The sequence below is a fragment of the Takifugu flavidus genome, chromosome 1, assembly GCF_003711565.1.
Source record: "Takifugu flavidus isolate HTHZ2018 chromosome 1, ASM371156v2, whole genome shotgun sequence".
Classification (NCBI taxonomy): domain Eukaryota; kingdom Metazoa; phylum Chordata; class Actinopteri; order Tetraodontiformes; family Tetraodontidae; genus Takifugu; species Takifugu flavidus.
The window spans coordinates 27067299-27091760 of NC_079520.1; the positions used below are offsets into that span (position 1 = coordinate 27067299).

Here is a 24462-nt window from a genome sequence, read left to right on the forward strand (position 1 = left end):
AGGAGATACATGTTTAACAGAGGAAAGAATTTAAATCGAAAAAGCTGTGTTCAGCCAGTGCTCTGCATCCAACAGTATATTCATGCGGCACCTGATCCATAAGCCAGACACATTCAAACAGAAATATAACTTTTACATTTAAATGCCATATATATATATAATCACACTGAGGAGTTTAAAGAAGGAAAACACCCATGTTGCCGGGTTCAAATCATTTTTATTTTTTTCTGTTGTTTGATTTCAGCTATAATAAATAAACATGCCTACAAAATCGGGCTGGTTTAAATAAATGCATAAATAAATAAATAGGCAGCAGGGGGATGAAGGTGTCAGGGGGTGGAGAGCAGTGTGGAGACCAGCAGATGTGTTTGCATCAGGAGAGTTTCAATTTCCTCCCTGATCAGCTCCCAGGCTGCAGCACTGTAGTCCTGCACACAGAAGAATTCACCCTCAACTCTCTCGCTGATTCCTGGTATCAATAAAGCGGATTAAACAGGCCGGCCTACCATCTTCTTCAGGATGTGGTTGGACAGCCTGTTGAAATACCTCTCCACCTCCTCGCTGCGCTTGTGTCCGGGGCTCACCATCTAAACACAGCGAATGGGAAATGTTTCTGCCTTTTATTAGCGCTGACCTGTGGCTGCTGAGTCTTTAATCACCGTCCAGTCAACAGGACCCAACAGAACTCAGCCCCAGCAGCCTGATTCATGCAGGTCCTTCAGGCTTTTTTAACATGAACGAGTAAAACCAGGCTGAGACTTACGCAGGCCTGAAGATTGTCCGCCTGTTGGGTCAGAACATTGATCACGTTTTCCACTTGCTTCTCGTCCCATGATGCACCGCTGTGATCCTCCATCAACAGAGCAACTGTCTCGTTCATGATCTGAGCTGCCAGGGCCAGTTTGTCCTCAGCCTGAGTGTGAAAATAGACGTCAGAGACTCACGTTTTTATCCCCCAACACACTCTTTGCTGCGGCCTCACAAAAACCAGCAGGACTCACCGATGCGTTGAAGGTTTGTCTGTAGAGCTCCTGAGGGAAGATCACCATCTCCTCAGGCTCCACTGAGCTGTTGGTGGAGTTATTCACCTGCACACACACACACACATGGTCTTCATCTGTCCACACAATGAAAGTAATCCCATTCAATTAATCACAATATTTACCATCGTGTCCAGCAGCTCCAGAGAGTTTTGGCTGTACAGTCTGAATTTGTCATCCAGCCACCGGCAGCCCAGCGGGGAGCCCTGGCTGTACACGCAGAGAGAGAGGCACACAAGGAGGGTCAGCATCTTTCACTCAAGGAGGTCCTCGACTCAGAGTCACTTCAGCTGTGTCCCGGTGTTGTGTTGGAGCAAACCTGCAGCCACTTTTTATATGCAGCGATTTCATTTTTTGTACACCTGAGGGGGAAACACTCTGCGGTGGCTGCGGTTGACGCCTTTGCTTTTCAATTAGAGCACGTGAGAAGGTCATTCATGAATTAAAGCACTGGTTAAAATATTACATATTTCAATAGAATGGGTATCGGCAATAGTCAGATAGTGCTGTACCGTCATTATAAATAGTAATTAGTGTTGTTTTTGTTGTAAAGGTGCGTGGACTGTGGACGGAAGGTGTCACTAACGGAAGTTCCCTAAAGCGAGAAATGAAAACTGCTGACGTGCATTCAGGGGAACTGCGGAGGCATTTCATGATGTTTAGCAGCTCCTGATCCTGAATACCCGATGTCTTGAATTCTTCTCTGCTTAATTGACATTTTCCTTGAATGGAAACCAGTCAGTCAGCAAACTGGCGAACAGGCATCGAAATCAACCTTCAACCGCGGGTGCGGGGGAGGATTTTCGGCCTTAATCAAGAGAAAAAATACAATAGAATAAAATTATCATGATTTTTGTTATTATTTTAATTATACTGTAATTTAATTGTACTATTGTACTTTATTTTGATTAATTTGTATGTGGTTAAGGAAATTACTATAAACTTCTTTTTTTAATCCGCCCATTCCTAAATTCATTCTTCCATTCATTCATTCATTCATTCATTGACGGACAGAGGAGAACTCAGTACCGCTGCTATTTCAATAAAACGCTTCCTTCGTTGTGACGTATCGGAGGAAGCAAACCTTAATTCCTCTTTCACTTGGTTCACTGTTTCCCTCGCTTTTAATTGGAAAAGCTCCAGACACCGAACACAAGTTGTAATTGTTGTTGTTATGGAGCAGTCGAGATGAATAAGTAACTAGTTAAATAAAATATAGCCATAAATGTTCCGAAATAAAGTGCGAATGCAAAGTGAAGCTCATCGTAAATGCAAATGGAGTCTTTTAAAACCGAAAATATTCTAATGGAATGCAGGCACGCGCTCTAATTGAAAAGCAAAGGCGGGACCCGCAGCCACAGTGCGTGTTTCCCCTCAGGTGTGTAGAAAACGAAATCGCTGCATATAAAAAGTGGCTACAGGTTTGCTCCAACACAACACCGGGACACAGCTGAAGTGACTCTGAGTCGAGGACCTCCTTGAGTGAAAGATGCTGACCCTCCTTGTGTGCCTCTCTCTCTGCGTGTACAGCCAGGGCTCCCCGCTGGGCTGCCGGTGGCTGGATGACAAATTCAGACTGTACAGCCACAAATCTCTGGAGCTGCTGGACACGATGGTAAATATTGTCAATCAATCAATCTTTATTTATAGAGGGTCTGTTACAATCAGACAAGCAAGCAACAGCGGAAGGAAAAACTCCCCTTTAACAGGAAGAAAGGAGGAGAGGAGAGGAGAGAGAGGAGGAGAGGAGGGGAGAGGAGAGGAGGGAGGAGAGGAGAGGAGGAGAGGAGAGGAGGAGGGGAGAGGAGAGGAGGAGGAGAGGAGGGGAGGAGAGGAGAGGAGAGGAGAGAGAGGAGAGGAGGAGGGAGAGGAGGAGAGGAGGAGAGGAGGGGAGGGAAGAGGGGAGGAGAGGAGAGGAGGGGAGGAGGGGAGGAGAGGAGAGGAGAGGAGAGGAGAGGAGGGAGAGGAGGAGAGAGGAGAGGAGAGGAGAGGAGAGGAGAGGAGACAGTGTGGTGACAGAGGCCTGTCAGGTGATCATGTTTCCGGACCCCGGCAGCCTCGGCCTATAACAGCATAGCTAAGAGGAAGGTTTTAAGACTAATCTTAAAAGTAGAGATGGAGTCAGCCTCCCGTACCTGGACAGGGAGCTGGTTCCACAGCAGGGGGCCTGGTAGCTAAATGCTCGGCCCCCCATTCTACTCCTAGACTCTAGGGGTAGAATGGGGTCCCCAGAGTCTCTAAGGCCTAGACTCTACCACAGGTAGACCAGCATTCTGAGAGCGGAGCGGTCTATTGGGATGATAAGGTGTCACTAGCTCCTCCAGGTAGGATGGAGCTAGGCCTCTGAGGACCTTGTAGGTCAAAAGAAGGGTTTTAATAGTTATTCTAAATTTAACGGGCAGCCAATGAAGAGACGCCAGTACAGGAGTCATGTGATCTCTTTTGTCAATACCTGTTAGAACTCTAGCTGCAGCATTTTGGATCACCTGGAGCAGGGGTCGGCAACCCATGGCTCTGGAGCCGCATGCGGCTCTTTGGCGCCGCCCTAGTGGCTCCCTGGAGCTTTTTCAAAAATATGAAAATGGAAATTGTTTTAATATAATTTCTGTAATCATCATGAATGCTCATTATGTATTTGTAGCCTACTTATCATTTGGAAAGTAGGCTAATACAGCTAATATAGACACAGCATGTGTTGCCTATAAGCCCTATATAAGGCTTTTAATTTTTTGCGCCTCCAGCAAGATTTGTTTCTTGGTTTTTTTGGTCCAATATGGCTCTTCCAACATTTTGGGTTGCTGACCCCTGACCTGGAGGCTTCTTAAAGAGTTGTTTGGACACCCTGATAATAACGAATTACAATAGTCCAGCCTGGAAGTAACAAATGCTGGACTAACTTTTCAGCATCATGGTGGGTCAGTAGTTTCCTGATCCTTGTGATGTTCCTCAGGTGAAAAAAGGCACTTCTAGAGACTTTTAATGTGTGAGTTGAAGGAGAGATTTTGGTCAAAAGTTTCTCCAAGATTGCTCACAGAGAGACTAGATGTTAATGAGATACCATCTAGAGTGATCATGTGATCTAATCTATTCCCGAGAGGTTCAGGACCAAACACCATGACCTCAGTTTTTCCTGAATTAAGAAGGAAATTTGACATCCAAGACTTTATGTCTTTAAGACAGGGCTGAAGCTTCACTAACTGCTCTGTCTCCTCTGGTGATTAATTGAATGAGATTACTTCTATTGTGTGGACAGATGAAGACCGTGTGTGTGTGTGTGTGTGCAGGTGAATAACTCCACCAACAGCTCAGTGGAGCCTGAGGAGATGGTGATCTTCCCTCAGGAGCTCTACAGACAAACCTTCAACGCATCGGTGAGTCCTGCTGGTTTTTGTGAGGCCGCAGCAAAGAGTGTGTTGGGGGATAAAAACGTGAGTCTCTGACGTCTATTTTCACACTCAGGCTGAGGACAAACTGGCCCTGGCAGCTCAGATCATGAACGAGACAGTTGCTCTGTTGATGGAGGATCACAGCGGTGCATCATGGGACGAGAAGCAAGTGGAAAACGTGATCAATGTTCTGACCCAACAGGCGGACAATCTTCAGGCCTGCGTAAGTCTCAGCCTGGTTTTACTCGTTCATGTTAAAAAAGCCTGAAGGACCTGCATGAATCAGGCTGCTGGGGCTGAGTTCTGTTGGGTCCTGTTGACTGGACGGTGATTAAAGACTCAGCAGCCACAGGTCAGCGCTAATAAAAGGCAGAAACATTTCCCATTCGCTGTGTTTAGATGGTGAGCCCCGGACACAAGCGCAGCGAGGAGGTGGAGAGGTATTTCAACAGGCTGTCCAACCACATCCTGAAGAAGATGGTAGGCCGGCCTGTTTAATCCGCTTTATTGATACCAGGAATCAGCGAGAGAGTTGAGGGTGAATTCTTCTGTGTGCAGGACTACAGTGCTGCAGCCTGGGAGCTGATCAGGGAGGAAATTGAAACTCTCCTGATGCAAACACATCTGCTGGTCTCCACACTGCTCTCCACCCCCTGACACCTTCATCCCCCTGCTGCCTATTTATTTATTTATGCATTTATTTAAACCAGTCCGATTGTGTCGGCCTGTTTATTTATTATAGCTGAAATCAAACAACAGAGGAACAAATAAAAATGATTTTAGCAATATGGGTGTTTTCCTTTTTTAAACTCCTGAAAGTGAGTATTTACATGAATAAATGATGAGTTGTAACTGAGCTTATTTCACTACTAGGTTCCCAATCAACAGCAAAGACACTGAAGCAGATAATGAGCAAAAAAAAAATCCCCCTGGTTCTGAAAAATAACCAACTCTGCTCTTGACCGACTGTCGGAGCCCCGTGGCGAGCTGGCCCCCGGTCATTTCCACGGGGCCTCGGCTTCATCTGGCCGGGTGTACACAGATAGTTCCTCATACAGACCCCCATCACACGTCTCGATTGCCAGACCCTGACAGACGGGAGTAAACAGGAAGTGAGCAGACTGACACCTATTTGCATTTTCGTAACACAGAAACTGACATTTGACATTTTTCGTCTAGTTTTTAATCACTGATCTGAGTTTAAGATTAGGAGATTAACAGTAAAAGTCTGAAACCGCCTCCTTTTGGTTCTCCGGAAACGGATAAAGAACATATGCACAAAACCTAAATGCTTGTATTGTGAATAAAGTTTATGTTAAATGAGGTAATTTCATCAAACAAATGAACCAGAACAACAGCCTAAAGTTTAACATCCTGAACTTTAAATATCTAAAACCATATTCCAGGTGTTGCTAACATCAGTAAATATGCTGCTGTCAAGACCCGGTTGAATAATTCCTGATAAACGTTCACGTCTTTGGTCATTTTGGCCAAATATGCAAATATGTGATCATGAATTTGCTGCTCGGCGTGATGAGAGAAAATAAACAACAACATGCGCATCTGAAAGCTCGTGGTGCGTTCAGGGAGCAATAACTCCACTGTAGAAAAATCAGACGTTCTTGACCTGCACGCACACACACACACACACACACACAGAGAAGGCACAAACCTCGTAGATGTGATCAGTTTCAGGCTCCTCATAAAGGCTGTCCCTCTTTTCTTGCTGAGAAAGAGCAAATTAGCATTAAGTTACGCCGCTTTTTCTTCTTCAAGCTCAAAAGTTTAAAAGAAAATTACTCAGTAAAAATGAAAGGAACCCCATAAGGAGCCCATATAGCAGTGGCAGGATCATCACATTCATTTATTGCTTTACTCGGAAGAGCTGGAATGATTTTTATTCATGAATGGGGGGAAGGTGTGTGTGTGTGTGTGTGTGTGTGTGTGGGTCTTAAATAAAAATGTGTGTTGCTTTTTTTTGTCTAAAATGACACCTGACTAGTAGATGTCCTGCCCAACCGCCAGGCGGTGACCTCTGCCCTCACCAGTTTGTGCTTGCGCAGCATCAGGGCGGCGATGCACACAGCCAGCAGCAGAGCCTGGAACATGATGAGGCCGTCCTTCATGTTGGTCCTGTACTGAGCCTTCATTCGGTTGCCAGATCCTGGGAGAGGAAGAGCGCACGTTAGTGGTGACATGTCTGGATGTCAGAGAAGGAGCTCTCTGAGCAGTTCCCTTACTGAAGACCTGGAGCTCGGTCCCAGGCCCCCACGTGTCGTTAACCTTGCAGAAGTAGACCCCTTTGTCCTCAACACGCAGAGCGCTGATGAAGAGTTGGGTGCCTGGGCTCGGAAAGCTAATCCTCCCTTCTGCCTTCACCTCCTCCGCTTTGTTCCGGTCTTCGTTGTACTTGTTGAGCCTGTACCACTGCACCAGGCCTGATGTGCCCGAGCAGTGGATCCTCACTAGGTGCCGGGTTCCCACACCGATGAAGCGGGGAGACTGGCGGATCTGCAGGGCCCCTGAGGAGGAACATTTAAGGCTGCGTTTACGGCACGTTTCGCTGCAGGATTTCTCCTCCCCACCAGCTTCGACGATGCTGACGTACCCATCCCATCATGAGGTCTACACTTTAACTCATTCAAGGCTAGACAATTCGTGAGGTCAAAAGTCTGGACCATTTGGCAGATATGTGACCTCTGATAGGGCACAGAAAACAGCGACAAGAGCAGCAGAGATAAGGCTTCATTAATGGAATACGCAAACCAGTAAAAGCTTATTTCAGACTATTAAAATTACATTAAAAATTATTTAAATTCACGTCTTTTCATTAACACAGTTAGCCTCTTATAGTCTGTAATATGATTAGATTTTATTGAGGGAATGCGTTGCTTTATAACCAAAATAACTCACGTGCAGTTAAAATAAACTAAACAAAAATGGCCCTTTTTTCTCTGAAGAAAACTTCCTCTTCTTCACAGATGGGCAGGAAGTAATGGTACAATAGCATCAAAAATAGTATGCAAAACACTAGGCTGTAGTTAAACCTAAAAATAAGAGCCAGATTTCTGCATAAAGTCGAAGAAAACACGCAAGCGGCCAACATTTACGACCAAAAACACACATTTCGAATCAACACTGCAAGCGTTCCCTCTTAATTTGCATCACTGTTACAGAACGGTCCAAAAGTACCTGAGATGGTCATCAAAACAAGCCCGTAGCATCCAGCCAGCAGCCAGCTCATGATGCAGAAGAAAAGTCTCCTCACCGTGCACACACGTCTAAATATCCCCGCAGACCTGTTGAGAAAGAGCTGAGGACGCGCTCGCACCAGTGGGCATGTGTGTCACGCATGGATGCACGCAAGGCTGACAGTTAACACCCAGCGACACCGAGCTCAGCCCCTCAGACGGATAACAAAAGAAATTGTGACATTTCTGATCATCTAGCGACCTGTTTTCAGAGCTACCAGAGCTTATAATCTACACAGGACCCCCCCCCCCCCCCATCTAAAAAACATGAAAAGAGCAGAAAATAATTAATTATGTGATATATTGGTGTAAAAAGATCCCGCAGTTTCATTCTCCTGTAAAACATTCACATTGTTGTGTGTGAAACGCGTTTTTGCAGTGTTCACTTCTGCCCCAAGATATTTAAATGACAGCAGTACTTCTAACGGTATGTGAGCAGCAGATACTCTACCAGTAAAATATTTGAATATCTTCTTCTCTTTTCTCTAATCAATCTCTTTTTTTTTTTTTTTTCTGCAGCAGCCTTACGGGTAATTAATTCAAGAACAAACTAATGAACACACGCTGATCTCCATTATTAATTATTTTAAAATAAGTCAGTGCGGCTTATCTGATTCCAGATTACTGTATTTTGTGCATAAATCTTTAGTTTTTAAAGCAGATAATATACAGAATGAGTCAAAACGTCTGCCTTTACTCACCTTTTCGTTCAACGCAACATGCAATGCGCAACGTGGCCGCTAGAGGGTGTTATTGTCCCGCGCAGTTGCCACAGCAACAAGCATTAGCCTGGCTACAACTACAAAGTGCTTAGATTGGCAGGGCAGTTTCGTGGATTTATTTTACAAAAACAAAACACAAAATATACAATCGAGAAGACGAAAAGAAAAAAAAGTGAGTTTACAAGCAACGCTGATCATGGGTGAGCCAGTAAAGCCCCAATTTGTCCCTCCATTCCCGCTAGAAATGTAAACAAAAGGAAGAGATGTTGACTGTACCGTCCCAGTATGGTGTACTGGTTCAGCAATAACAGTCTCAATTTAAATGGTAACAAACTCCTGATAGGAAAAAAACAACAACTTCCATGACAGGATAAGACAGAGAGAGAGACCCCTGGGTAAAGGACACATCCTCACCTTTATACCCCCCATCCTCGCCTTTGTACCCCCCATTCTCGCCTTTGTACCCCCACCGAGAACAGAAAAAAAACAAAGCAGAGAAGTGTGAAAGCGCTTATGTTGTTCATGACTAAGACACGGTACATTAAGACTTTTGCAACAGCCAGTGAAGCCTGCATTTCACACGTCGTTGCAGATGCACATTTTCATCTTTGCCATCTTGTCTGTACGGTGGAGGGGCCTCCTCGGACCCCCCCAGAGACGTGCTTTCAGTTTGTGCAGCGTTTCACGACGTGATTTCGGAAGAAAAACTCTGCAACCTGAGGTAAAACTTACATTTGAAGCAGCTGACAAAAGAATCGCTGATACTTGAAAATTCACCTTATTACACGGATGGGAGATTTGAATGGAGCGGGGCCGCGTTCACGAAGCGCACGTTGAAAATCCCCGGGAGGACAGAAACAGACATGGAACAGCAATAAGACGTGCATTTATGTGTAAAGACGACGTGATAGAAAACAGGTAGGTCTCATGCAGTCAACTGCTCTAGTTTGACCTGGAAGGGGTATAAATAGTGCAAAAACTGGGCTTTTGTGAAGGAGACGCACGGGGACGGACGTTCGCTGCGTTCGCTGGCCCCTGTTGTTAACGGATCCGACGGAGATCAGGATCTAATTGGAGCAAGGTCTGGTTTCAAATCTGAAACAGTGTCTACATAGGACAAGTGAAATGAGAAAAGATTTGGCTTGCACAACATGTGTAGGATTTTGAGATTATACAGTTGTTCTGGTTGTATTTGCTGCTTATTGTTTAAGAATAAAGACCAAAAAAAGCCCTTTATTACTGATCTCAGCTTCCTGTTATACGTTTGTCTCTCTCAGGATCGTCTGCGTGGGGGAACTCTGTTGGGTGGGGGCAGAATGTAATAAAAGCTCGTTTGTGATTTCTACAGGAACCAGTATGATATTTGGCTCAGGGGGTTCTGGGCTGCACCGGGCCCCTGAGCAGCGCGTCTGAGGATCGGGACGCCGCCGGAGCCCCTCCACCTCTTCTGCGAGGTCCGCGTCGCTCCCGTAGAGCGCTCCCATCTTCTTCGCCAGCAGTCCCTCTTTTTCAGGCGCGTCCTCGCTTGCGGCCTTTCGGCCCGTCTTTGAGCGCTGGATGTAAGCGGCGTGGTGGATGCCGCGCTTGTGCAGGTGGTTCCGGTAAGCCCTCTGGATGACCACGGCGGCCATGTCTTCTTCCTTCTGCCGTACTGTTGTGGTAATGGGTGCGTAGGAGGCCGAGGTGGGGTTGTTGAGGTTGAACTTGGCCTCGATGCTCTCCCGCATCGCCACCATTTCAATCGTGTCTCCCAACACCTCCTGGGTGACCGCCAACAGCACGTCCACGCAGTGGATGCGGTCTCCAATGACCAGCGGCAGATCCATTTCAATCAGACGTTGCCTGTTGGGCTTGGCCACCCTGAGCGGCTCTTGCAAGGCGTCGCAGAAATCCGACAGCTGGCTATACTCGATGAACTGAGTTCCGCCCGTGTCGAACTTCTCCCAAGTCTCGTTGAACATCTCGAAGTCTTCCTCGCACAGCACGTCGCCGCTTTCCTCCTGCGCCACATTGAAGTTCTCTAAGATGATGGCGATGTACATGTTAACCACCACTAAGAATGAGATGATGATGTAGCTGCAGAAGAACACCATGCCCATCATCGGGTTGCCACAGTTGCCCTTCACGTCTGTGCCCGGGTTTTCGAACGCCGGATCGCAGTCCGGGGGCTCCTTGTTCAGCATCGGAAGCAAAAGCGTGTCCCAGCCTGCTGACGTGGTGATCTGGAACAAGCAGATGATGCTGCTGCCGAAGGTCTCAAAGTTAAACATGTCATTGATCCCGGCCTCCTTTTTGACGTAAGCAAAGTTCGACATGCCGAATATGGAGAAAATGAACATGATGAGGAAGAGCAGGAGCCCGATGTTGAAGAGGGCAGGAAGTGACATCATCAGAGCGAAGAGAAGCGTCCGGATGCCCCTCGCTCCTTTAATGAGACGCAGAATCCTGCCGATTCTGGCCAGTCTGATCACTCTGAACAGCGTCGGCGAGACAAAGTACTTTTCAATGATGTCCGAGAGCATCGTGCCTGAAAAAGAGGGGAAGAAAAACGCTCGTGAATGACCAAAGTCCTTCGTGGCCGTGGACATCCCAAACTAAATCCTCACCAGCTATAGACAGGATGACCACAATAAAATCAAAAATATTCCAGCCGTTGGTGAAGAAGTAATGTCGCAGGGCGAAGAGCTTTAACGTGCACTCCCCGGTGAAGACCACAATAAAAGCCACGTTCACTTTGAAGAGGAAGTCCTCCTTCGCCGGACTCTGGTCGTCCGTCTCCACCATCATGGTGACCATGTTGAGACAGATGAGCACCATGATGAAGATGTCAAAGAACTGCTGACTGATGAAGTCAAACACTAGCCCCTGGATTAGGTTCTGTGGGTCAAAGGGAAAAGGTGGGAAGGGTCATTGGGTCTGTTCACACCAGCAGTAAAGGTCAATGGTCACTCTTTTCATCCACATGCCGTTCATGCCGGCTGAGCTAGCACAACTACCGGTTTTATAGCTTGATGAACAGAGTTTTGAGGGGTCCGTCTTCCCCTGGGGTGCTTCCTACGGCCTCCCCAACCTTCCTAATCACCTCACTGTCCCTTCCCTCTGTGCATGATAGCCTAGCCCCTGTTTTGTGTTCCACTGATTTCTACTGTTAGCATGGCCCAACTTTGGACCCCTTCGGATCCCGTTTCAACTAAAAGATTCTGGCCGACTTACAGCTGGACGTGGGATCGGCTTCTGCGGCTTCTTTGAGCCGAGTTTCTTCATGGCTTCGTAGTACTTTTTCTGCTCCTCTGTCATGAAGATGTCTTTGTCTCCTAAGTGCAGATGAGCGCGAAAGAATCCGTCATTCTGGGTTTAACCTGCCGCATCGTTCTGGTTGCTAGCATCTGAGAAAAAGAGCAACACTTATCTTTTTCTTCTGCTGGTTGAAATTGTCGATGATGACGCCGATGAAGAGGTTCAGCGTGAAGAAAGAGCCAAAGATGATAAAGATGACGAAGTAGATGTACATGTAGAGGTTGATCTCATAAGAAGGTTGCTCTTCCACCTAAAAGTAACACAGTAAACTCTAAAAGTGGTGATGTTTCACCTTTGAACACTCCAGGAGTTACTGGCCGACAAAATCATCCCATAGATAAAGATTTCTTTCTCAAAGTACCTCTCTTGAGTCAACCGCAGGATACATAATATCCATCCAGCCTTTAAAAGTTGCCTAAAAATAGAGAAAATTGCCTGTGAAACACAATAAACGGTTCCTCCAGATACTCTAGGAGCAAAAGTAATTTACTAACGATTTGAAGCAGCGACAGGTAGCCTTTTGCCACGTTGTCGTAGTTGACTTTGACGTTGACCCAGCGGGCCTCCTGCGTGGCTTCCTGCAGCGCCACGCAGTCGCTCTTGTTGTTGACCACAGAGATGGGGAAGAGCTCCGCCGTGGTGGTGTTGATGCAGCGGTAGAACTTCCCCGCAAACAGATTCACTCCCATGATGCTGAAGATGAGCCAGAAGATCAGGCACACCAGGAGCACGTTGAAGATTGAGGGAATGGCTCCGATGAGAGCGTTCACCACCACCTGGTCGACAAATGAGGGGCTTCTTTAGATTAGAGGAAAATTGACCAAGTAATCTGTTTTTGTCTTTTTAGATAATGCTAACTTAGCATGCCAAACTCGGAGTAAGTTAGCACCAAACTTGCTCTTAAACTGAATCATTAGCCTTACCTGAAGGAACTCTGAGCCAACAGCCGCGGTGTAAACATGCATTCAACACACAAAAACCCCAGTCAGGTCAGTACAATAACACAGATGTCACATCTTTACCTTCTTGTAAATCAGTTTTAGCCATGCACATTCAAGGAGCCGCCGCATTCTCACCCTCATCCCTTCAAATCTGGACAGCGCCCGAAGAGGCCGCAGAGCCCTGAGAGTTCTGAGCGATTTGATTGGTCCGAGGTCAGAGAAGCCCATCAAGTTGGCAGATAGACTGATCAGAGAAATCTGAGGCGGAATCACAACAGGTCCCTTTAAAGCCAAGCTTTAATGTGATGGAGTCAATGCAGAGGAAACTCACGTCCACGATGAAAAAGTCCAGCCAGCACCAGGCATTGGTGAAGTAGGTCTTGAAGCCATAGGCGACCCATTTCAGGAGCATCTCGATGACAAAGATGAAGGTGAAAACTTTGTCAGCAAACTCCAGGACAATTTTCACGGTTCTTCGTCTTTCGATGTATATGTCTTCAAAGGCCTGCCGGAGGACAAAGAGGCTTCAAGGAGACTGACGTCTTTCCTAAAAGACTCGCCACGCTAACGGCAACTTACCAGAGCTCCGCTGCTGAGGAGGATCATGAAAATGATGAAGGTCTCAAACCAGTCATGCTCCACAATAGTGAAGCAGGTCTTGCGGAGGTTCCACCACTTCTTTCCTTTCCCCTGGCTGATGTCCACGTTCAGACAAGGCCAGCGCTTCACACAGTCTGAGCGACAGGAAACTGTGGGTGAGACCTCACCAACATGGTGGACCCCCAGTTTTAGCTCCTTTAATGTGTAGTCAAGCTCATCCTAGTGCATAACTACATGTATGATGTATGTGTTTGCTCTTCTCCTCTGTCCGTCTCCACAGCTGGCCATCGGCACCACTTTCCTCACCTTAAATTTCTGGTTTCTGTAAATGACAATCTTGCTTGTGACAACGAGAACAACGTGGAGGTGGTTCATACTGTCAGTGAAGCAGGCCTCTGGCTCCACCAGGTCCGGCTCTTCCTCTTCCTCCTCTTGGACTTCAGGCTCTGGGGGCTGATAGTCCACTGTGCTGCACACTGAAGAATCGCCATCAGTCAAAGCGCCCATCAGCTAAAGAAAAATCACAATTAAAGCTCAGTTAGAATGAGAGCTGTTGTGTGGTGTCGGCTCACAACAACAGGGGATCGTGTTTATGTGAGTAAGAGGAGACTCACTTTGACATGCTGTAGCACACCAAACTCATCCTCCACACCGTCCTGCGGCAGTGCAGGAACAAACATCGATGACCAGGGTAAAAACATACGCCACAGGTTTTAGAAACATTGTAAAGGGTCATGCAAAGGTCTCACATGGGCAGAGAACTTGTGAAGGTTTGCCACCAACTTTGAAGTTTTCTATGGATGTTCGCAGGCAACCGTGCAGCCGGACAAACAACCCAGAAATGACGTGGAAGCGTGCTGTTACTTACGGAGTGATGTTCATTTTCCTCACATGTGACCTCTGAGTCGACATCGTCTTCTTGGTCATCATCGTCCTCGCTTGGGTTTTCAGAGTCCGACTCTCCCAGGGCGATGGGGACGGTGATACTGGACTCTCCATCTAGAGTCACCCCCGATGGCTGGCCTCCCACAAGACAGTTGGCGATCCCGTCTGCCAATTTAAAACCATCCAGGTGATTCATTTCCATTCCCTCCGTTTTCCCTTCCCCCTCATCCGCAGGGTCCTCCTCGGCCGGCTTCTGTGGTTCCCTTCCAAGAACCCGTTGAAGCGTTCCGATTAGGAAGGCTTTGAGCCAGTTGCCGCCTCGTGTGATCCTTCCGATGGCGATCTGAAGATTGTTCAGCTCTCCATCGTCGTCTCCGACCGAGAGGTTGTCTCCGCTGAATGAGCTGAGCAGCAGGGCCAGGAAGAGATTCAACACCTGACAAAAGAAAACCAGGAGCGGATTGGGAGTCCATCAGTCACCAACAAAGTGTCGATCAGATTCTGCATATATGAAATAGAAAATGACATAAATAACCCTGCTACAATGTGCTTTGTAGATATTTTTTATGTTAAAATGAGGTCATAACTGACCATAATACAGATTCGGGCTCCATTTTTCTAGCCTCAATGCCAGAGGACCTCCATTCATGCCTTTACACGCTATACATGCCAGTTATGTCCACCCTGCTCCATATGCTGTGGTGACCCTGTATAATGACCTCTTCATTAATTACTGCTATCAAATGACTTTTCCTGAACACCCCGTCCCGCTGCCACCTGAGCTTCCCTCGCCCAGCTGTCTGCGTTTGTTCCATCAGTGGCAACATGATTACTTGAGCTTGATCTTAGCACATACTCAAGGTCAAAAACACTGTTTGGTGGCTCATACTGTGGATTTAAATAGAACCCCCAACCAGTAAGTGTATACTGTCAGCATATAATTAAGTGTTTAGTAATTTAAACGTGTAGGTGCACACATTGTATAAGGTGAGCGGATCCTGGCACAGCGCCGCCGCCGTCATACTTTTGTCAGCTTGCAGATGAGCCGTTTCCTTTTTTACATCTATGAATAACCTCACAGGAAATGCTTTTAGTTCTTGTGATTAAACACCGCACTCAAGTCATGCCTGAGACTGTGCCTCTGCATTGTGCGCGTGTACGTGCCCGTCGAAGCCAAGGCAACATGTCTGGGGGCACCGAATTTAAAAAGTGAACTAAATAAAAGCCCCCTGGGTTTCCCTGGAGCTGTAATCCATCTATTAACCACCCCAAAAACTACTGCATAAGGATAAGGATAAGGATAAAAGACTTTATTGATCCCACATCGGGAAAATTGCATACATTCATTTGTCTGATATATACTTCTGCTTGTAGGTATGATTCTGTTAACAAGTTTTCATAAAACCGTCTCCTAACTTTAGACGTAAAAACCAACCCCGGCTAGAATTAGCAAGACATTTAACAGCAGCTTGTCGGCTTTACACCAGCAGCAGTTGCTCTGATGTTTATATACGTTGTATATGTAGCTGAGAGGCAGCTCTGGGATGATGGCAGCCGCCAGATTTCATGTCAAATTACAAATTCAATCTAAACTCAAAGTACAGTCTGGGTAATGTGACAGATATATAACTCACCACGAGGTTCCCGATGACCATGACCATCATGAAGACAACCAAGCACATCCCGGCTCCAGCCACCTCCATGCAGTCCCACATGGTCTCGATCCACTCGCCGCACAGGATGCGGAACACGATGAGGAAGGAGTGGAAGAAGTCGTTCATGTGCCAGCGTGGCAGCTCGCAGTCGGAGGAAATCTTGCACACGCAGTCCTTGTAGCTTTTGCCGAAGAGCTGCATCCCCACCACAGCGAAGATGAAGACGATGATGGCCAGCACCAAAGTCAGATTCCCTAAAGCTCCAACTGAATTACCGATAATCTTGATCAGCATGTTGAGCGTGGGCCAGGACTTGGCAAGTTTGAAGACCCGAAGCTATCTCCAACACAGAACAGAACGCAAGCAAGCGCGTGAGTAACGTCAGGATTGTAGTGAATGAGAACAAGCACGCAGACGGAGGGACATCCTTCTCACCAGACGGAAGGACCTGAGGACGGACAGCCCCTGGACGTTTGCAAGTCCTAACTCCACCAGACTGAGCGTGACGATGATGCTGTCAAAAATGTTCCAGCCAACTTGGAAATAGTAGTACGGATCCATGGCGATCAATTTGAAGAACATTTCCGCCGCGAAGATTCCTGTGAAAACCTGTAGAAATGTATCTTCATGCAGCGTTAATTCAGCGGGGATATTTGGTGGTTTTCCGATGATAAACTGACCAGATTTCCCACTGAAAGCATGTAGTCGAACTCTTCGGTCATGGGGTAATGCTCCATGGCCATGAACAAGGTGTTGAGCACAATACAGATGGTGATGGCCAAGTCCACGAAGGGGTCCATCACCACAAAGTGCACCCACTTTTTGAAGACCACCCACTTTTCGCAGCAGTTCCACTTTAGAAAGATGTCAGCAAATCTGTACCAGATAGGTGGGCAAGGCCTCTGGGCCTCCTCCAACTCTAGACAGAGATGAACAGAACCCTGATCTTTAGTTAGGACAAATTAAACAGAAATTCCTGGCATAACTTGAAATCTTTAACCCTTTAAAGTGGTTTGCATATGTCACATGGAGTAAGCGGAAAGCAGTAAAGAGCACCGTTAGACTTCCAGGTTCAAGAGTGCCCATTTGTGGTTGAGCAGAAATAGCCAAAGCTTAACACCACAAGGTCACAACACTGGCTGCTGTCAGGGACTTCTCAGCACAGAATGTGATTATCCCAACTATGAGGAGGCCTACAAAAACGCTACTGTACTGCCTGTGGATTAGCGTTAGCAGCAGCTCGATAATCTGAGGAATCGCAGCTCAGATTAGAGCATCTCTGCTTAAATCCTTGTGTATTTCTTCATTTCCTGAAGGAACTTGACACTGACACTGGCATGCTGGTCTTTAGTGTACAAATAGTATCTTAAAATAGGAGAGCGTTGATGTGTCATCTTTTTGCTTTAACTGTTAAATAAATCCTACTTCTGGACGTTCCTCATGACAGCCTTTAGAAATGGTTGTCTTAATGGGAACTTTACCTTCCATGGCAGCTGCAGTAGCCACACTGGCAGCTGCAGTAGCCACACTGGCAGCTGCAGTAGCCACACTGGCAGATCTCTCCCTCAGGCCTGGTTCATCCAAATGAAGCACACTGTGCACGGAGCTTTCCTCTTTCTCTCTGAGTTCATAATCTGCAGCAGACTAGGGGACATTTTGAGTGATCTGCCAGTTGCAGGCCCACAGTGGGGAAAGATCTTCACGATAAAACCAACCCGGGGTGACAGACTTACCTCCTTCATGGTGGGCGCTCTGATGATCAGGCGTGGAATAGGTCTGCCATTGCAGTCCTTTAAAGCTTCATTATTTTCAAGGCTCTGTTCATCATCTGCAACATCAGAGGTGAGGCTAACTGACTTCTTGCTGGTAAGACTGGCCCTGCTCCCCAGAACCTGAGCCTGTTTCAGGGAATTAAAAACAAGATGTAATTTTAAATGCTTCCGTTTAATCTACAAGGAGCCACCATGATGTGGCCTCAGGCGAAAATGTCTCTTGAAATACTATAGCGAGCGACTTTAACCTGCTCCTGGTTCTTGAGTTGCTCCAGTAGCCGTTGGAACTCCTCCTCTTTCTCTTTGGCCTCTTGCTGACTTGCCTGGTTCTGTTCATCATAGGCCATGGCTACCACAGCGAGGATAAGGTTGATGAGGTAGAAAGAGCCCAGAAAGATGACCACCACGAAAAACAGCATGTATGTCTGACCAGCTGCCCGCAAGGTCTGTGTGGATCAAAGAAGAAACTACGAGAACTAAGGACAGATTCGGTGACATGACTTTCACTTTAAGGTGGCGTCCTATATGTGATTGTAACCAATGAAAGAAGGGCCAACCAGCTGGAAAAGGCTCTCCCAGTTGTCCTGGGTCATGAGTCTGAAGAGGGCGAGGAAGGCCCAGCCAAAAGAGTCAAAGCTGGTGTAGCCATAGTTGGGGTTCCTCCCAGCCTTCATGCACAAGTATCCTTCTGGGCACTTTCTATCAACAGACAGTCAGTGTAGGACAGTTGCCACCAAACAAAACATCAATACTAAAGCGACAACACGGCTTCGTAATTTCACTTGGACTCCAGTGCAGCGTGAACAGGAAATGAGCACAATTCCTACCCAGCATCCGTGCTGTTTCCACAGAGCAGAGCGTCTTTGCTGCCTTCCAGGAAATACTGATTCTCTGTAACCAGATGAAAAAATATATATATTATTTCACTATTTCACAGCCTTTGCCTAAAGCAGGGGAAGGCTACCCGATCCTGCGAGTGCCACAGCCGTGACGGGTTTTCGGTCGTACCAGATGGATTCCTTAGGCAGCAGCTGTCTGCCTGGTAGGACACAAAACCCGGCATGTCTGTGGAACTCCTTGGACCGGGTCGCCTAACTCAAAAGATGTCAGACCTACCGGCGTTTTCAATATATTCAGTAAAATCGAAGGTGCTGTTTGAGTCCAGCGTGTCGTTGAGCCACGTGGTGTCGTTGTATGACAGCGTGTCGTTAAACACGGTGCCGTTGAAAAGTTCTGATGCGGTTTCGTTTGCGATCGGCCACCTTATGCATTTGTGCCGCAGATTTCCCATAAACAGCTGGAGGCCGACGAGGGCGAAAACAGCCAGAGCGAAAACGGTCAGAATCATGACGTCCACCATTTTCTTCACGGACTGGATCAAGGCGGCCACAATGGTCTTCAAACCTGGCGAAATACAGTTGATTGAAACGATGATGAACCTGTTCTCTACTGCGGTTTCTGCTAAACTGACCTGGAATCACAGTAATTGTTTTAAGGGCGCGAAGCACACGAAATGTCCTGAGGGCAGAGACGTTGCCCAGGTCGACGAACTCGGTGATGTACCTGTCAGACAGAGACGTGGACCCCAGTTGTCAAATGAAACCACGGCACATAAGAAGAACACACGCTCATTGATGCACTTACGCCATACTGATCACCATGAAATCCAGCCAATTCCATGGGTCTCGTAGGAATGTAAAAGGTCCAACACAGAAACCTCGAGACAACACTTTGACCGTTGCCTCAAAGGTGTAGATGCCAGTAAAAACATACCTAAAAAGGGCAAAACAACACGAGTAAGAGGTGTGAAGCATTTGAGGTGACCACAAAACGCTGACCATACTCACTCCACTGTTTTACTCCATGCTGGAGGGTTGCTCATCGTCATGAATACACAGTTTGACAGGATCGTAATCATGATGAGCGTGCTAAATAATTTAAGACACGGTTAAGGAAAGAACTGTTTTGTCTTACGGGCGTCGCTTGATACCCGAAAAGCTGGGCAAAAGGATATGAATGTATGAGAATCTTTATGGCTCCTCTTCTCACCAAACTAAAAGGGCTCAGAATGTAGCACGCTGGCTCAGCATTGAACCTGTAGATTGTGTTTCCTTTGGTGACGACAACGAATGTCTGAAAAACACACAGTGGACGTTATACAGGAATTCTGTTCGCGGTTGACCAGCTGCAGATAGAACCGAAGAGCCTTGTGGCCTCTGACTGACTTTCTGTGCTTTGTAGAAGGGGTCAATGTCCTCCAGAGGAGTCCCGAGCAGCTCTGATGGAGGGTCTCCAAAGATCATGGGCAGACTTTTGCCTGCCTCCAGATCAGGGTTGGGAGTGGGTGGCTCTTCCTCCTCATGGGCCCCTGCTTTAGGGGCAATCAGAGTTTCCTCCTTGAGCCTTTCGATGGTCGCCAGTGATTGCCGGGTGAAGTGGCGGAACAAAGCAGTGCCTGGGGGAGGGAGAATGGTCGCCATCTTCGCATCGCAAAGGGATGTCACCACTTCAGGGTTTCCCTTGAAGATTCTGGAGAGAGAAGTTGGGTAAATATGGTGTAGTTTTACTCTTTAAGACCATTTTTGGCAGTCTGGAAGATGGTACCCTCTCTTTTCCCAGGTTTTAAGTAAGTTCACAGTCAGAACTGTCAAGATGGAACAAAAATAAGAAGCTGCACTAAACTTTCCCACCGTTCTAAAGAGACTGTGATATTATTCATCCACATCAGATTACTTATTAGCTCAGCAGATGCTCTATATTGGGTTCAGGTGGCGTTTGCTTACATCTATTGATGCATTTAACATCCGCAGCAGTTTTATTTTGAACAGCTAAAGTTAGGCTTTCGCTATCATCGGTGTCGTAAGCTAACGCACTTTTCCTGCCCTGTGCAGAATCCACTGAAACAGCAAATGTTACAGGAGAATTCAAACCAACCAAAAACACCATCTATGATTAGGTACTGTCGCTTTGGGGTTCCGGTTATAAGTAATGTAAAAAATGAAGCAATTAAGTCAAGATTCCCTTCAACTGATGAATGTAAGCCAAGTATAACATGGAAGAGCTGCGAGTGTGCGCCGAAACCAGCCCCAACGTTTGCTGGTGTGAGCGTGACCATTGACTGATAATATAGGGCGCTCTCACCCTCTCAGACAATCTGACTTGAGCAGAAAAATGGTGCATTCACACATGTCAGGAGACACACATTCGCACAGATATGATGGCTCCCAGCTGCTCCAGGCCGTCAAGACGGAGCGTCATGTTACAGGGGCCCGATGACTCTGCTCATTCCTTCCTGGCCGAGCCTTCGCTCTTTGCCTCACATCATTCCGATAAACAGGACAGCACACCGGCTTATCTTACCAAACTGACTCCTCTCTTCTACTACCTTCTTTTTTACACGGGGCCCCTCAACACGCTAAGCTTCCGACTCTGCACCCTGGCCCCCTGCCACCGCTACATGACACCTGGGGCCATAAAGCCCTCGTTCATGCGAAGCAGATTTCAAACATTCCATGTTAACGCTATCACTCATCAAAGCCTGGATCCCCAATCACTCAAGCACAACAAAGCGGGACCCGTGTTCCCGTTTTCTAAAATCAGCACCTTGACTTTTGGAACAAATAAATAAATCTGCGGCGTCCTCACACAATCGTTCACGCAGTCATCGATTCAATCTGCAAATCTCCCCGTGCACCACAGCACAAGCTTCTGCTGGAATGAGCCCGCTCCTAAGCTGCTTATTTCCTCTTATGCCTCTGTATAATTTCCTGACGGCCACCCTAACTAGAAGAGCAGACAGTGGCCAAGCATCCCACCGTCTGGGGGCCAAGCAGGCAGCGACCACAGGATCTAAGAGAACATGTTGGATCAAAGAACTCAATGGAAATAGGGGCTTTGAGAGCTCTTAAGGCGAGCCCAAAAAAGATTAAAGAGTTGGCAGTAAATTACTTTGACAACCAGGTGAAATCAATGCACAGAAAGGGAAAATTACACAATTTGGGGCATCAAAGTCACTGTTAGGTAGCCGAATACATTTAAGAGCACTAATGAGCTGTAAAACACACCTTCATTAAAAGAGTTTGCTGTAGAAATGATAGAAATGATTCTCACAAGACGATTTTTAAGTTATATTGCTGCTGTCGTAGCTGCTATTATGCACGGTCCATTTATTTAACTGGAGGGTGACCTGTGGTGGAGATGAGTCTGGAATGTGTTCAGGTTGTAAACAACAAACCCACAGAGCGAAGGTATTTTTATACCTATGTCCTTTGAACTTCACCACGCTGGCTGTTTTCTCACGGGGTCAAATCGCAACGCCGCGGTTCGTCCTCTCCCTCCCTCGGCTTCAACACCCTGTCACCCACCAGTTAACCTCAAACCCTATAGGGAGGCTCATGAAAACGCACCTCTGCACCAGTTCCTGCAACGTTCCCCGTCACCACCAGAGCCCATTTACACGCTTTAAAATCAGTCCGCCGAGGTAAACACGGCTGTAAATGCTCGGGACGTTCGCGGCTTCAATAACTACTCAAGTCTGATGTCTTTATCGGATGTGAGGGGCCTGTAGCTTAACCCCGACATGCGGGATGTTACAGTGAAAGGAACAGCTGCCGTAACTTGCAGTTTCTACATACTGAGGAGTGGAGGAGAACGTAATATAATATAACTGTATGGAATTACCACAGGATGGTCATATACGTTGACAACATACTTGCAGATTTCACTGGACTGGGAACAATATAGGTGGTTCAAGGAGTTGCGCCATGTTTAATTGACCTATTTGGCCTTTGTGATGGGTGCACAGAAATCTGAGCAGACTGCATGTGAGAGTGATATGGAGAATATTCTACCCAGCTCCGTCACGAGCTGGGGGGAGCGGCTCTTTTCACGTTGAAAGATCAATGCTCGACGTCTGCCGCTCGCCTCCGAGGATAAAAATGCAACAAAGTCAAACTGCGGAGCAGTTAGGATTAAAAAAAAATAAAGTGGAACGTTTTTGTTTTTTTTAAAAAACACATTGGAAAAAAAAAAAAAAAAATCAGAAGCCAAGACAGGCTGTCTCATGGTATCACTTGATGAAAGAAACTCAAAACCAACACCTTCACCGTCCAAGAAGAGCATGTGATGCAAGATGCAGACCAACACTGACGAGGGGAGGAAAATCACCGGCGCACCTAAGTGCAGGTTACGCAACATGAGCGCAATGGGATGGAAACAGCACAGAGTCTGTGAATGACAACATTTAAAGAGAAATAATGCAACCGAAACTGAGTGTGAGCTCTTGAAACACCACCTGATAATCCTCCGCCATGTTAAACTCTGCCTTGGCTCCCTTGCTGGGACCAGAGCCCATCCGGTTACATAAGAGACCCTCAGGAAGAGATAATGCGAGCGCCAGGCTCCACCGCTTCCAAAGCTCTGAGCAGGACCAGTCTCTGCAGACCTCTGATTTGAGTAGCATGGATTAATGACGGTGAAATGTTGAGATAGGAGCATCTACAGCATCGGAGTATCGTTCCCACTCGTCATGAAGGCACAGGCTAAAAATATCAGCTCGGCCCCGGAGGGAGAACTCTCACTGGGCACTTTGAAGGTTGCAAAGTGTCCACACTGGACATTACTGCCATGTGTCCAGGGCATCACCTGGGTCTGCTATGATGCTCGTGCGCAGTTTTCACTAACACTTACTGTTGTTAAATAGCAAGAGCTCGTCACCTCCGCGACACACACGCGGGCTCAAATGAAAAGAAACTGCTGCAAAGCCTTGAAGCTATGAACTCTGACCCAAGCTCACTTACAGCCTCGCGTTTATAATTAGTCAAAGGGGGGTCTAACTTTTTTTAAAAGAGAGAGATTTGATTTGATTTCTATTCTGAGGGCCAAGAAAACAATCTGACATGTTTTCTGACCTCTGCTTGAAATGGAAACTGTTCTCTATCAAACTAAATATTCTGGAAATCCACACAAGCACAAATAATTCCAAAAGCCAAACCTGCTCAAGTCCGTCTGGCATGAGGAATAAACAGCAAAGTGACAACCATGAAAACCAGTACTTCCAATAAGCCATTCGGAAGCTGTGAGTCTTTCAGGCTGCAGACGGACTGGAAACCCTTTCTTTCACCGGTGTCGCTTATTTCCAGGCTCAACACAAAGCAGATGGTGGGTTACGTACCTTGCAAGTTAACACAAATATTTCCAACAGAATCCCACAAAAATAGGAGTGAAAACAGTCTTCTGTCAAGCCTCACTCCGAGGGCGTCACTCTCCCCTTGTGGGAGCCAGTGCAGGGCTGCAGGACAGCTGTTGCTGACGCAGTGGTGTCCTGCAGTGAAACCGGAGGAGGCGCTCCAGGTAGCTTCAGAGCGGACCTTTGACACTTCAGGAGGGGAACCCGTCACCGGCCTCGTTCCCACACAGCTGGCCACTGCAGCACAGCATTTCCATCATTCACGCACCTATTTGGAAATCACACGTGCAAAAGCCGGACTGCAGCATCACCAGCTAGTCTGATAGTTGGCAGATTTTGACCCAATCTATTGCGATTCTAAAATAAATAATATCCTCCAACTGAAACTTACTGGTTTTGGTTAATTAATGTTCTGGGGAACAAGCATGGGAAGAATGTGTACCTAAATTTTATGCACCAATAGTGGTTTAAACACACAAAAAAAAATAATTATTGTGTTTGAAGCATAAGTAATTTATGCAAAACATTAATTAGTTGTATAGAATTTTCACATCTAATTTTTCAAACTGGCTTTAAACTGTTGAGTGCAAACATGATGATTGCTAATAGAACCATAATGTAATGAATAATGTCCCCTTAAAACAAAAACTGTGGCTGTTGCTGGAAAATCCACAAGCAGGCAAAAAAACCAAAACAACTATATATCTTTAAAATGTTAAAACTCAG

At 46.7% G+C, this 24462-nt stretch overlaps 4 protein-coding genes across 4 annotated transcripts; 1 reads left to right on the forward strand and 3 right to left on the reverse strand.

Annotated features, from left to right (window-relative positions):
- Positions 1-190: 190 nt before the first annotated feature.
- On the reverse strand, positions 191-1375 carry LOC130539874 (interferon a3-like). Its single transcript, XM_057058595.1, has 5 exons — positions 1166-1375; positions 1002-1088; positions 764-913; positions 507-587; positions 191-428 (listed from the first exon to the last, which is right to left on the reverse strand). The coding sequence occupies exons 1-5, from the start codon at positions 1289-1291 to the stop codon at positions 330-332; spliced, it is 543 nt and encodes a 180-aa protein (XP_056914575.1). The 5' UTR covers positions 1292-1375; the 3' UTR covers positions 191-329.
- Positions 1376-2473: 1098 nt separating this feature from the next.
- On the forward strand, positions 2474-5123 carry LOC130539880 (interferon a3-like). The gene is made up of 5 exons (XM_057058609.1): positions 2474-2655; positions 4325-4411; positions 4500-4649; positions 4826-4906; positions 4985-5123. Exons 1-5 carry the CDS (start codon positions 2530-2532, stop codon positions 5081-5083), a joined length of 543 nt encoding a protein of 180 aa, XP_056914589.1. The 5' UTR covers positions 2474-2529; the 3' UTR covers positions 5084-5123.
- An 18-nt stretch (positions 5124-5141) lies between these two features.
- cd79b (CD79b molecule, immunoglobulin-associated beta) lies at positions 5142-7849 on the reverse strand. Its single transcript, XM_057058582.1, has 5 exons — positions 7619-7849; positions 6667-6948; positions 6472-6590; positions 6099-6152; positions 5142-5514 (listed from the first exon to the last, which is right to left on the reverse strand). Exons 1-5 carry the CDS (start codon positions 7668-7670, stop codon positions 5425-5427), a joined length of 597 nt encoding a protein of 198 aa, XP_056914562.1. The 5' UTR covers positions 7671-7849; the 3' UTR covers positions 5142-5424.
- Positions 7850-8492: 643 nt separating this feature from the next.
- Positions 8493-23891, reverse strand: scn4aa (sodium channel, voltage-gated, type IV, alpha, a). The gene is made up of 27 exons (XM_057058367.1): positions 23722-23891; positions 19775-20078; positions 19540-19682; positions 19397-19477; positions 19194-19322; positions 19021-19112; positions 18666-18953; positions 18377-18440; positions 18107-18248; positions 17798-17995; positions 17511-17675; positions 17259-17421; positions 16458-16696; positions 16213-16386; positions 15757-16113; positions 14106-14558; positions 13852-13893; positions 13615-13747; positions 13217-13371; positions 12969-13142; positions 12773-12895; positions 12191-12472; positions 12058-12111; positions 11805-11946; positions 11613-11713; positions 11006-11276; positions 8493-10926 (listed from the first exon to the last, which is right to left on the reverse strand). The coding sequence occupies exons 2-27, from the start codon at positions 20027-20029 to the stop codon at positions 9656-9658; spliced, it is 5691 nt and encodes a 1896-aa protein (XP_056914347.1). The 5' UTR covers positions 20030-20078; positions 23722-23891; the 3' UTR covers positions 8493-9655.
- Positions 23892-24462: the final 571 nt, after the last annotated feature.